At 45.9% G+C, this 13,335-nt stretch overlaps 1 protein-coding gene across 1 annotated transcript in view; it reads left to right on the plus strand.

The window, feature by feature from the left end:
• ADCY3 (adenylate cyclase 3) overlaps positions 1–13,335 on the plus strand; it is a 122,301-nt gene that overhangs the window by 27,574 nt on the left and 81,392 nt on the right. The window contains exon 3 of the mRNA XM_061625841.1: positions 12,753–12,902. Within this exon, the coding sequence (XP_061481825.1) occupies positions 12,753–12,902 (150 nt within the window). The remainder of the gene's footprint in view (positions 1–12,752; positions 12,903–13,335) is intronic.

A 13,335-nucleotide genomic window follows, 5' to 3' on the forward strand; every position in this document is an offset into this window, starting at 1 on the left:
CTGAGTGTTGATCGTTTTGGTGGAACAGCGAGTACGGAGCCAGTAAAACCTTAGCAACGCAGCATGCCAGAGTCTCTACATGCTGGGGAAAGAAAAAAAAGGGGGGGAGGAACATGATGTCCAGAAATAAACATAATTTGCTGAGACACTTTATTATGATCATAATTGTTATATAGACCTTTCGATGGTTCCACTCTCAAGGGAGGTGCTATTAATAGGCTGAAGGCACAGATGGAAGGTGAAGGTGGAAGAGCCTCTGTGCTCAGACCCCAACTGATGAGCCCCATTTGAAAAGGGCCAGGGCCAGTTTTCACATAGGAAGCTGCCTTATACCAAATCAGACCACTGGACTATCTAGCTTAGCATTGCCTACTTGGACTGGCAGCAGCTTTGCAGGGTTTCAGGCAGGAGGAAGTTCCAGCTGGAGATGCGTAGGATTGAACCTGGAGCATCCAAAGCATAGAGTCATCGAATCATAGAGTTGGAAGGGGCCTATAAGGCCATCGAGTCCGACCCCCTGCTCAGTGCAGGAATCCAACTTAAAGCGTACCCAACAGGTGCCTGTCCAGCTGCCTCTTGAATGCCTCCAGTGTTGGAGAGCCCACCACCTCTCGAGGTCACTGATTCCATTGTCTTACTGCTCTAACAGGATGTTTTTCCTGATGTTCAGATGAAATCTGGCTTCCTGTAACTTGAGCACATTATTCTGTGTCCTGCATGTGCTCGTAGCTCTTCCCAAAAGAATAGATTTGATAGATTTCTGCCTCCCCCACCCCTGTAGCCTGGGCAGTGCTTCTTCCCTTCATCTCCCCTTCCCAGAAAAGCCTCCTGCTGGGATGCTTGAGGAAGTCAATATTTGTGAATTCCAATATGAACTTACCTGAACCTTTACCTCATGGGTTAATGTGGTCCTCTCCTGACTCTAGATTTTTCTGTAGCAGTCCTGCTAGATTTCACATTGTGTTATTGGAGGAGGTCTTGAAGGTCATCTAGTCCAACCGAAAGCTTGATAGGAAATCTACAGTAAAAGCATCCCTGACAGGTGTCTCTCTAGCCTTTGCTTGAAAACATCCAGTGAGGGGGAGCCCACCTACCCTTCTAGACAACTGGTCTGATAAACTGCTGTGGCCATTAAGACGTTTCTCCTCTTGTTCAACCTAAATCTACCCTCCTGTGATTTAAGTCGTTGCCCTCTTCTGTATCAATATTTATTTCATTTAGATCTGCATGATTTACAACATAACATACGTAAAACTGTTACATGTATTAAAACAGTTAAAACAATTGCAAATATAAAAACAATTATAAATATAAAAACAGTTTAAAACAACAGTGCACACACATAAAATCAGTTCAAATCCAAGTCAGATACCAATTGGGATAAAGATTCTAGAAGGCTTGTTGAAAGAGGAATGTCTTTAGGCAGCTACCAGAAAGACTATAGAGACTGTGCCTGACTAGTATGAAATGGGAGGGACTTCCAAAAGGGTAGGTTCCACCACACTAAAGGCCCAATTCCTATAGCGGACAGAATGGACCTCCTAATGAGATAGCATCTGCAGGAGGCCCTCACATGCCGAGCACAGTGATCAACCAAGTATTATTATTATTATTACTACTACTACTTACTACTACTACTTAATTAATTATTAATTAATTAATTAATTAATATCCTGCCCTTACTCCTGGTAGGAGCCCAGGGTGGCAAACAAAAACACTCTAAAACATTATAAAAACAGATATTAAAATATATTAAAACAAAACATATTTTATTAAAACAAAATGTCTTAAAAAGCAGTTCCAACACGGACACAGATTGGGATAAGGTCTCAATTTAAAAGGCTTGTTGAAAGAGGAAGGTCTTCAGTAGGCGCCGAAAAGGCAACAGAGATGGCGCCTGTCTACTATTTAAGGCAGCCTTTCCCAACCGGTGTGCCTCCAGATGTTGTTGGACCACAACTCCCATCAGCCTCAGCCAGCATTTCCAATGGTCAGGAAAGATGGGAATTGTGGTCCAACAACATCTGGAGGCACATTGGTTGGGAAAGGCTGCTCTAGATCCTCTAGAGAGGTAGTGGGCTCTCCGACACTGGAGGCCTTCAAGAGGCAGCTGGACAGCCATCTGTGGGGAATGCTTTGATTTGGATTCCTGCATTGAGCAGGGGGTTGGACTTAATGGCCTTATAGGCCCTTTCCAACTCTACTATTCTATGATTCTTGCGTTTTCTCTTCTCCAGGCGAAACATAACTAGTTCCTTCAAGTTTTCCTCGCAGAACTTGTTTTTTCTATACTGTTGAGTTGTTGACCATCTTTGCTGCCCTCCTTTGAGCTGGTTCCAATTCGTCTCTGTCCTCCTCAAAGGGCGGCGCCCAGAACTGGACCAAGGACTCCAGATGGGGTCTGACTTGTGCACAGTTATGTGTCACTATTAAGCGGAGCTTGGGGTTTGTCTCCGTTGAATTTGATACTGTTAGCTTCAGCCCAGTTTCCCATTCTGTCCAGGTCATTTTGAATGTTGAATGTTTGGGTTTTAGAACAGCTTGGTTTTAAAGTCAAAGTGTTGCAGGGTGTTTTTTTTTTAATTGTAGTTGTTCTAAGCCAAGGATAAGGAACCTGTGGCTCTCCAGATGTCTTTGGACTCCATCTCCCATCATCCTTTGTCACTGGCTGTGCTGGATGGGGCTGATGTGAGTTGGAGTCCAACCACATGTGCAGGACCACAGGGTCCCCGCCTTGTTCCAAGCTGCTTCAAGTGCCAGGGATCTACAAGAAGGAACGGCTTTACATGTTCAGAGGCACCCTGCTTTTCAGCTTATCTACAGATGTGGAACAAAATCATCCTGGTTCATAGATGGTGTGAGTGTCTTCTGTTCTTCCAGAGTTCCCCAAATGTCTGAGTTCACTGATCCCCTTGATGAGCTTGTAGTCATCAACCCCCAGCTGAAATTCTTAGGAATGTAAATGAAATATCATCAAGAAATATATCATTAACACTTTTTAATTGTCAGTCACCATTATTAGGAATCATAAAATATATTAAAATAAGACTTACTAAATACAAAAGTTCCTCATTGGCAAGGGAGGTGCACTCTGTACATGCCCATCCCCTTTATTTCTGAGGCTCACCATTCCTAATTAAATCATTTACACTATACCTCACAAACTTCTTTTCAACTCCAGGCCCTTTCTGACGCCCATTCAACCTCTAGGTGTTTATTCACTCCCTCCATATTAATCCTAAGGGTCAGTATTGACCACTTTGGGAAACTCTTGTCTGAACAATATGCTTTTTACAAAAACCCTGGGGTGCAACTCAGCTTAAAACTGCCGCCATGCCTGCCGTTTTAGACTCGAAGTTCCTTGGGTCAGAGGTTGCCTGGTTAGGCCAGCCATGTGCTATTTATAGGAGCGTGGTGTGTACACACGGTTTATGTCACAATAATTGCACACACTTTGTAGGCTGTCAACCCCAATGGCTTTCTTTCCATCTGGGATGCCTCTCGGCTCTTGGGAGTTTGTTTGTGTTTTCAGCCTCTGTTTCTCTGTCCTCTTTAAAGCTAATTGCTTGTGTTTAACGCAGGCAACTGAAGCCCTGGACAGTCTCCGCAGGGAGCCTGCCTCCTCCTGAGTCAGAAACATGCACAATAATAACACTCTGCAGGGCTGATGGAAGGCATTAGAATTTTCTGCTTCAGAACCTTCTACTGCAGTTGAGCTTGGAGTGAGCTCTTTCAAAGGTCCCCTTGTTCTCTAGGGTGCATCGAGGGGGGGGGGAATCAGCAGTGGGGGAAGGAGGCATATTGTGAATGTGATCTGCTGCTGCTGAACCTGAGGACTTCATGATCTTGGCTGTTTCCAGATCCCAAGAAGGCGGCACAATCCACAGTGTATCCCAGTTTCAGTCTTTTCCTTGTCCTATGTAGAGAAATGCAGAAAGCACAAGTGGGACCTGCAATAAAATGTTGCAGTGTAGAGTATTCCTGTCCCTTCCAAGGTTTTGAATGGTTTTGAAATGTTTTAAATAAATATTCTAATTTATTTTTAATCGTATTATTTTAACATTTTGGTGTTTGCTGCTATGGGCTCTTTTGGGAGGAAGGGCAGGATAACAACAACAACAACACAACAATAATAATACAAAATAAATACATAAATAATACATAATCAATTATATCCAGGGTTGCCACCTTTTGAAGCACCTTCTCTAGCTTTCCTTTTAACAGCAATGTGTTCTGCAGCAGTTAAGCAAGTGGAAGGCCATGTGATGTAGTGGTTAGAGAGTCAGACCCAGGTCCAGATCCCCACTCAGCCACAAAGCTTGCTGGATGACTTTGGGCCTCTGCCTAGCCTACCTCACAGGATGTTGTGAACATGAAATGGGGATGGGGAGAAGACAGGTGTGTGCTACCCTAAGCTCCTTGGGAGAAAGATGGGATATAAATGTTAATGTTTAGCGCCATGTCATGAAAAGCTTCACCTGTTGATTTCCATCTGTTGTTGATTTTTTGCAAATCAGGCCTTTGTTAACGGGCTGGAGCAGACAAGGCTTTCGTTTTCTTCCCTTGTCCAGTTGACAATCATCCTCCTATTCGGCAAGGCTGCTTCTCCTTTCATATAACCATGATGGGCAGAAATCCAACTGGTGATGGCTTCACTGTGTTTCTTTCCATGCTGAGGAAAAGGGCTGTATCCTCACTGGACCACCAGACTGAGGAGGGCCCATCTAGAGCAGCATTCTGCTTCCCACAGTGGCTAGGAAGCCCACAAACAGGGCTCCCCAACCAATATTTGGAGGTACACTGTTCTGTATCACACACGGGGAAACCAGGGCCCTGCAGCTGTTGTTGGACTCCAACTCCCAGCAGCGCACGTGGCCGGTGGCCAGGAATGATGGGAATTGTAGTCCAGCAGCTTCGGGAGGGCCACAGGCTCCCCTTTCCTGATCTATATCTTTGTCCAATCCAAATAATATAAATAGCTGTGGGAGAAACCACAGCTGCAGATCTTGCCTCGGCAGCCAAAGGTTTTCTTTTTGGCTAATTCTTTCCATGGTCCTTTTTTTCTTTTTTTGTCGGTCTACAGATTTCCGAGAAAAACATTGATCTTCTCCACCATAGAGAGAAGTGGGGGCATCTTTTGCTGCGGCCTGTCGTAGCTGTTACAGTCAGGCTTCCAGAGCCCCCTCGGAGCCGGTGCGGGCATCCTCAGTGCTCCAGAACTGGGTTGGTTGCCATGACAACTCCAAGGTGCTAAAAATAGCAAGTCACGCTGGTGCACATTTATTTGGGGTGGGTGGATTTCCCCCATCGTTCCCTCCCATGTTTTCTTTAGAGCCTGCTGAGGGATATCCTTCCTCCTGATCCTTTGAAAAAACTCCTCCATCTCTGCTCACAGTAATTCCACTGTGCAGCACCTTCCTCCCCCCGCCGCCCCCTCCCAGGCTGCTGCCTTTTTTTCTGCAAGGAGTGTTGGGGGAGGCCATTAACCAAGATGGTGGCCGAGGTTTCCCTAAGGGGCTGAAGCCTCTGCTGCCATCTTGGTTGATGGCAGCAATGAGCGCACGCAGCAGCCCACACGGCTGCAAAAGACAGGAGACGGAGCCAGCAAGCGTGAGACAGGTAGGCACGTGGGCGCACCGGGGCCTGGGGCAAGCTGGTGCCCAAGGGCTCCGGCACGTCTGGCGCTGGCCGTGCCTTCAAGCCCTGGATGTGGGCTTCCTGGGGCCATGTGATTGGCCACCGGTCCAGATGGTGCAAGAAAAATAGCCAGGAAGGAATGAGAAGGGAAGATATCAGCAATGTCGTTGGAACAAACATGTTGGAAAGGGGAGGAAAACACCAAGACTAGGGCAGGAGGTGTTGAAGAAAGCAATCACTGGCCAGCCAGATGGCTGCTGTTGTGAGGTGAGGCAAAGTTGGACCAGAAGACTTGAGGGACAGAGGTTTGGTAGGGTTGCAGGGCTATTTAACAAGTGAAGTTTTATGCCACATAATAAATATGTGTGCCTTTGAGAAAGGAATGAGGAAATGGTGGCCCTCCAGGTGTTTATTTATTTATTAAATTGCTGCCCTGAGCTCCTGCTGGGAGGAAGGGCGGGATATAAATCAAATAATAAATCAAATAAATAAATGAATATTAGATTTATATCCCGCCGTTCCTCCCAGCAGGAACCCAACTCTCATCATCTCCCTGATAGTTGGCCATGTTGGCTGGGCTGATGAGTGTTGTCTTCCGACAGCGCTTGGAGGGCCACTCATTCCCTGTTTGTGCTTTAAGGTGCCACAAACTCTTCGATCACATCTTTCCTAAAAGAACCCTGGGAACTGTAGTTTGCCAAAATCTGGAGCTGACACTGGTGGACAATGCGTCTGCTTCGTAGTTAAGGATGCAAAGAATGGAAAGTTGTGGATCCAAGGTAAACGCGGCCTACTTTTGCTTTCGCAGCAGGGATGTGCTATGGCAGTGCTACATTTTTCAAAAAAAATGCTGTATGATTGCCAAATGGGATTTCAAAAATGGCGCTTCAGTGGGATAGGGACGGAGCTTAAAGAGGTTCAGGGTGAAGGCTAAGGAAGGTTGAGGCAGAGTAGACAGATCCCTGCAGGCTGAAAGGGCAGATCTAATAACCAAGCCTTTTAAGTAGAGAGTTTATTCCAGGCTGCATTGGTGCTGGAATTGTTTTTAGGATTTTTTAAAATATTTTTTTAAAATTAAAAAATAGGTTTGTGTAGATGTTTTGTTTTTACGATGTTTTTAGTGTTGCTGTTTGTTTGCTGTCCTGGGCTCCTTGGGAGGAAGGGCAGGATATAAATTTAATAACCACCTTTCTGTTGGGTCTGAGGTTTGGGGGGCGGTTTCTGTTCTTGGGGTCTAGTAGAGTGGAAGAATGCACAAGTAAGCGGACGTGACTGAATTTCAATGCCTTCTCTTTTTGCTTTTGGTCTTTGGATATTTTTGACTTATGAGGATAATAGTTTTTTAGGAGTTGCTCTCATGCATGCTGTGGGAAGATATACAGCGTGGCATGAGAATCGTGGATTCTTTTTTAATTTTAAAACAACTTAGGATTCAAATACAGTGCTATTTGAAAGATAAACATGACATTCTGTTGTCTCTTAGCAACTTCAGGGAAGATTATCTTAATTCAAAACTCAGAAAATAGCTTTTTTTGAAAAATTAAAAAGTATTTATGGTTGGATAAACATAACCTTTGGCTGTGCCAGCCAAAGTTAAGGGTTGTGTGTGTTTTGGAGGGGGAGGAGTTAGGGCTGATGGGAGTTGTAGTCCAAAATATCTGGAGAGCACCCATGCTGGTTGAAAATGGGTATCGTTGAGCTGGAAAAGACTCAGAAAAGGGCAACTGAAATGATCAAGGGGATAGAGCAACTCCCCTGTGAGGGAAGGCCGCACCATTTGGGCTTTTTTTGTTTAGAGAACAGGTGAGTAAGAGAAGTGTGAATGTGGTGTTGGAGGAGAGCTTTGTGGATACCCTGGACTGCGACAAAGACAAATAATTGGGTGTTAGAACAAATTAAACCAGAACTACCATTAGAAGCTAAAATGATGAAACTGAGGTTATCATACTTTGGACACATAATGAGAAGACACGATTCTCTAGAAAAGACAATAATGCTGGGAAAACCAGAAGGGAGTAGAAAAAGAGGAAGGCCAAACAAGAGATGGATTGATTCCATAAAGGAAGCCACAGACCTGAACGTACAAGATCCGAACAGGGCGGTTCATGACACATGCTGTTGGAGATCACTGATTCATAGGGTTGCCATAGGTTGTGATCGACTTGAAGGCACATAACAACAACAATAAAATTATGGGAAGAAAATGAATAGAGAAAAGTGTTTCTCCCTCTTTCATAATACTTCCTCTCTCATAATAATACTTGGGGCCATCCAGTGAAAATGAACGCTGGAAGATTTAGCACAGGTAAAAAAGTACATTGTTAAACTACAAAATTCGTTCCCACAAGAGGTAACGATGGCCATCACTTGGATGGCTTTAAAAGAGGATTAGGCAAATTCACGGACAATAAGGCTGACTGTCCGTGTTTACTAGCCGCAAAGTTTGTGTCCTCTGTCTACTGTTTGAGGCAGTATCCCTCTGAATACCAGTTGCCCTATACGGCTTAGGTCCAGGCTATCTATCAGATCGTATCTCCCTATATGAATCTGCCCGGGCCCTGAGATCTTCAGGAGAGGCCCTTCTCTCAATACCCACGCCCTCTCAAGTACGACAGGTGGGGACGCGTGATAGGGCCTTCTCGGTGGCTGCCCCAGGCTAGGGATGTAAGAATGACCCCCTCCTTGCAGTCCTTCCGGCGTCAAGCAAAGACCTTTCTATTCCAACAAGCCTTTGGTATTGACGGCTGCTAAAGATAGGGTTTGATGGGGACTGCATTGCTAATGCCTAATTCCTCCATTTTTAAACTGGTTTTTTGATTCTCTTTTAGCTATAAGTATGAATGGTTTTAATATTGGAATTAGTTTAATTTTATTTTAATCTAGACTCTGTATGTTTTAATTATATGTGTTTTTATCTGGAAGCTGCCACGAGTTCCAGTTTTGGAAGGATGGCGGGATATAAATAAAGACAATAATAATAATTGCTGAAATTGCAAGCGGAGGCAGTGTTGTTGTTGTGCACACTGGGCTTCCCTTTGGGGTGTCCAGTCGGCTAGTGTGAGAACAGGATGCTGGACTAGATGGGCCATTGGCCTGATCCAGCTGTAGGGCTCTTCTCATGTTCTTATGGCCAGGGCTGGTGGGAATAGCAGAGTAAAACACCTGGAGACCACTAGCTTGGTGAAGGCTGCTATAATGTGCTGACCTGTATTTCAGGTAAAGCGTTGCACTAGGATGGTTGAGATCCAGGTTCAGTTCTCCACTCGGCCATAAAACTCACCGGGTGACCTTCAGCCTGTCACCATCTCCCAGACTTAACCTACCTCACAGGGTTCTTGTGGAGATAAAATGGGGAGAAAGATGCCCCCCCAAATGCTGCCTTGAACTCCTTGGGAGAAATATATAAAATTTCAAGAAATAATTGCCTTCCTAGATCTTATAAGCTAGCCCAGTATTCGGTTTCCAACAACTAGCCAGATGCCTCTGAGAAGGTCATGATCGTGACAGAAAGAAATCCCTTGTAGATTGGCCCCAGGATCTATTGCTTAATGGTATACTGTTTCTATACATGGGGGCTTCACTTAGCTATTATGTCCAAAAGCCATTGATAGACCTGTCCGCCATAAATGTGGCTAATGCCCTTTCAAAGCCATCTGAATGAGTGGCTATCACTACATCTTAGGGCTGTCAGTCCCACAAAAATTGTCCAAAAATCTCATCGAACCTCTGCCTGTAATACTGATTTGTTGTTATGTGCCTTCAAATTGATTACAATGTATGGCGACCCTATGAATCAGCGACCTCCAATAGCATAAACCACCCTGTTCAGCTCTTGTAAGTTCAGGTCTGTGGCTTCCTTTATGGAATCAATCCATCTCTTGTTTGGCCTTCCTCTTTTTCTACTCCCTTCTGTTTTTCCCAGCATTATTGTCTTTTCTAGTGAATGTAATACTGATAATAATGCTTAATATTGCACTTTTCCACTGTGCACTTCATGTATATTAACTCAAGGCCAAACTAGATATGACATGAAATACATTTTTTAGAATGTAACGTGCAGGTTTTTCAAAATGCAAATATCTCTGTGTGTGTGTGTGTGTGTGTGTGAGAGAGAGAGAGAGAGAGAGAGAGAGAGAGAGAATCATCAGGACCGCAGCAGATACAGAAGGGGAATGTAACCCTTTACTTCTCTGCGGAGATTGTGAAGGGAAAATTCTTCCTCTGAAGCTAGTATTTGCATTGGTAGCCTGACAGATAGAGGAGCTGATGGTGGGGAGGCATTTGCAGGAACTGGGGCCAGGACAGAAGGCTGGAATTGAGGGAAACAGTCAGTGGCCAAAGACTGTTTAAAAATAGGGACTAGAACCTTTAAAAAGTTATGCACAGTGGAGGGGCATAAGGAAAGGGTGGCGTGGTTGAAGTGCTGTGGGAGGGATGTTCTGAAACAAGAGAGGGCAGAAATGAAGGTCACCAAGGAGGACAGAAGGGACCCAGGCATGGAAAGGGCCGTAGCTCAGTGGCAGAGCGTCTGCTTTGCACGCAGACAGTCCCAGGTTCAATCCACGGCATGTCCAGGTCCAGCCAGGAGAGAACCCTGGTCTGAAACCCTGGAGACCCACTGCCGCTCATTGTAGCTCAATGGGCCAGTGGTCTGGTTCAGTATGGGCAGCTTCCTGTTGGTACAGGAAGGGGAAAGGGCAGCTGTTGGAGATGATGCAATGGAAGGAGTTACTGGATTATTTTGCTCGTCTCAGAAATGGTTGAGCGTGACCTTTCTCCCACCGTCTCACAAGCATAACTTTGGAGCCGCAGTCTCGGAGTTTTCTTTTGTTATCTTTACTCTAAGCGAGACAGGGTAGATATGGGGAAGGGCCATGGTTCAGTGGCAGAGAACCTGCTTTGCTTGCAGGAGGTCCCAGCTTCAGTCCCCTGCATCTCCAGGTGTGGGGTTGGGAGAGTCTCCCTGCCCAACACCTGGGAGAGCTGCTGGCAGTCAGTGCAGACAGTACTGAGCTTGACGGACCAATAGTCTGACTCAGTGTAAGGCAGCTTTCCCTACTCCTATAATGGGCCATACGTTACTGCTTTATACCAAAATCAGACCACCAGTCCATCCAGCCCAGTATATTTAAACAAAACCTTTCAAATCAGGTATCCTCCCAGCACAATCAGGCAAGGCCTTATTCCTCCATTTGCAGGCAAGGAACTGTTTGCGACACAGTCATCGGATGCCAACTCTGTTTAACAAGTTGCTGTCCCCAGATGCCGCCTTGCCCCTCGATGCTCAAATGCTTGGAGACCTGACAGCGTTCTTTTTTCCTTTTCTTTTTCCAAAACAACAAGTTTTAATGAGTAAGGGCGTCTAAGAGGACTGCCAGGCAAGACCAAGAGTGAAAATGCTTTGCATCCCAGGACATGCTGGGAACTAGCTGGGGCACACATCCACCTCTCACCACAAGTGGTGGGCCTGGAAGCCTTGCCAATGTTCCCACCAGCACTTGCTCTTCTGCCTTTAGCAGCAGATGGCTTTGCAGGTGCCCAGGCTTATCTCTCACTGCACAAAGCTTCCCTTGCTGATTTCTGCAGATCCTTATTAAAGGTGTAAGAGCCTCCAGGATGGTTTTTGTGGTCACAGTTGGCAACCCCAGACCTGTTATTTGTTTCTTTGTGCCTTTTCCCCCTAACTTCTCCACCAATCCCTTAATACGGATTATTGAATTGGACTGCCTTCAAGTCGATCCCGATTTATGGCCAACCTATGAATAGGGTTTTCATGGTAAGCGGTATTCAGAGGGGTTTGCCATTGCCTTCCTCTGAGGCTGAGAGGCAGTAACTGGCCCAAGGTCACCCAGTGAGCTTCATGGCTGTGTGGGCATTCGAACCCTGGTCTCCCAGGTCATAGTCCAACATTCTAACCACTACGCCACACTGGCTCTCTAATGCGGATTATTAATAATCCTTTAATGCAGATTATATTAATAATCCCTTAATGCGGATTATTGTTTGCAAGTTTGTTGCTTGACATGGCAGGCTGGGACACTTTCCCTATGAGTAGATCCAGTGACGATGGCTAAGTGCTCCAGCCCATGATGTCAAATAGCTGCCTGGAGCAGCTTCCTGCCAATAAGCTAAACATGCAAAGAGCAAAATAGGAGCACCTTCCTTCCTTCCTTCCTTCCTCCCTTCCTCCCTTCCTTCCTTCCTTCCTTCCTTCCTTCCTTCCTTCCTTCCTTCCTTCCTTCCTTCCTTCCTTCCTCAAACACTTTTACTCTCAACCTCATCCCCTTCTTATACTTCTGCCTCTTCCTGGTGTCTTCACCTGTGCTGCTTCTGCCCACCTCCAGATGCTGCTGGTCTACACCTCCCATCATCCCTGGCCACTGGCCATGCTAGCTGGGGCTGTTGGGAGCTGGAGTCCAATAACATTTGGAGGGCACCATATTAGCTACCCTTGGTTCCTTCTCCTCCTCTTAAGTTCCTCCTCAAGACTCCCTTCTTTAGCCACTCTTTTCCTGAGCTGCTTCTCTGCCCTCCCCCGAGACAGGCTAGCCTAGGCTTCTCTAACCTGGTGCTTGCCAGATGTTTTAGATTACAACTCCCTAGATCAGCAGGAGGGGCCCTGTTGGTCTTGACCCCACTTGGGGCTGCCTGGTTGGTGTTGACCTGTGACAGCACCTTTTCAGTGGTGGTTCCCCAACTGTGGAATGCCCTCCCCAGTGAGGTGTGTCTGTCTCCCTCGTTACTGATTTTCAGGAGAAATTTCAAACGTTTATCCAGGCATTTGGGCGCTGAAAGATAATGTTGGGGGCAACCCTGAGATCACTGGTTGAGAGAATGTTTTTAGAATGTTTTTAACTGTTTTTAGATTTTTTAAAAAAAAGATGGTGCTGGGAAGGAAGAAATCCCAATGCTTTATCATTGCTGGGCTCCTGCTGGGAGGAAGGGCGGGATATAAACCAAATAATAATAATAATAATAATAATAATTGCTGTGTCTGCCACCCTGGCCTGGAAGGGCAGGATATAAAACAAATAAATAAATACTACCTCCATCTTCTGGAACAAAGAAATTGCCTCCATCTTCCAAAGACTGATGATTATCCTCCCTCCCTCCAGATATTGTCCAATATCGCTATCTACCTGTGCACCATCTGCGTGGGCATCATGTCGTACTACATGGCTGACCGAAAGCACCGCAAAGCCTTCTTGGAAGCTCGACAGTCCTTGGAAGTCAAGCTCAACCTTGAGGAGCAAAGCCAGCAGCAGGTAAGAGCTGAGTTGCTCCAGCTGCAGCTAATGTTTCCTTCCTGTTTCCACGCCTGCAGGAGCAGTTGTGTTGGAAATCCAGGTAGGACAGGCTTAATCTTGGTGGTTTTGGGGTGTGTGTGTGAGAGAGAGGGGGGGGAGAGGGGGGGGGGAGAGAGAGAGAGAGAGAGAGAGAGAGAGAGAGTCTATGGGCAATAACCATCTCTTCCTGATGCTCCTCAGGGAAGGGACATAGCTCAGTGGCAGAGCATCTGCCTTGCCTGCAGAAGGCTCCAGTTTCAGTACCCAGCGTCTCCGGGTATGGGTGGGAAAGACCCTTGCTTTGAAAGCCTGGAGACAGTACCTAACTAGAAGTCAGTGGCCTGACTTGGTAGAATCCAGCTTCCTATGTTCCTATGGCAAGGTGTTCTCAGAAGGCGACTACACAAATTTC

This window comes from Rhineura floridana, chromosome 4 (genome assembly GCF_030035675.1).
Source record: "Rhineura floridana isolate rRhiFlo1 chromosome 4, rRhiFlo1.hap2, whole genome shotgun sequence".
NCBI classification, from domain to species: Eukaryota; Metazoa; Chordata; class Lepidosauria; order Squamata; family Rhineuridae; genus Rhineura; species Rhineura floridana.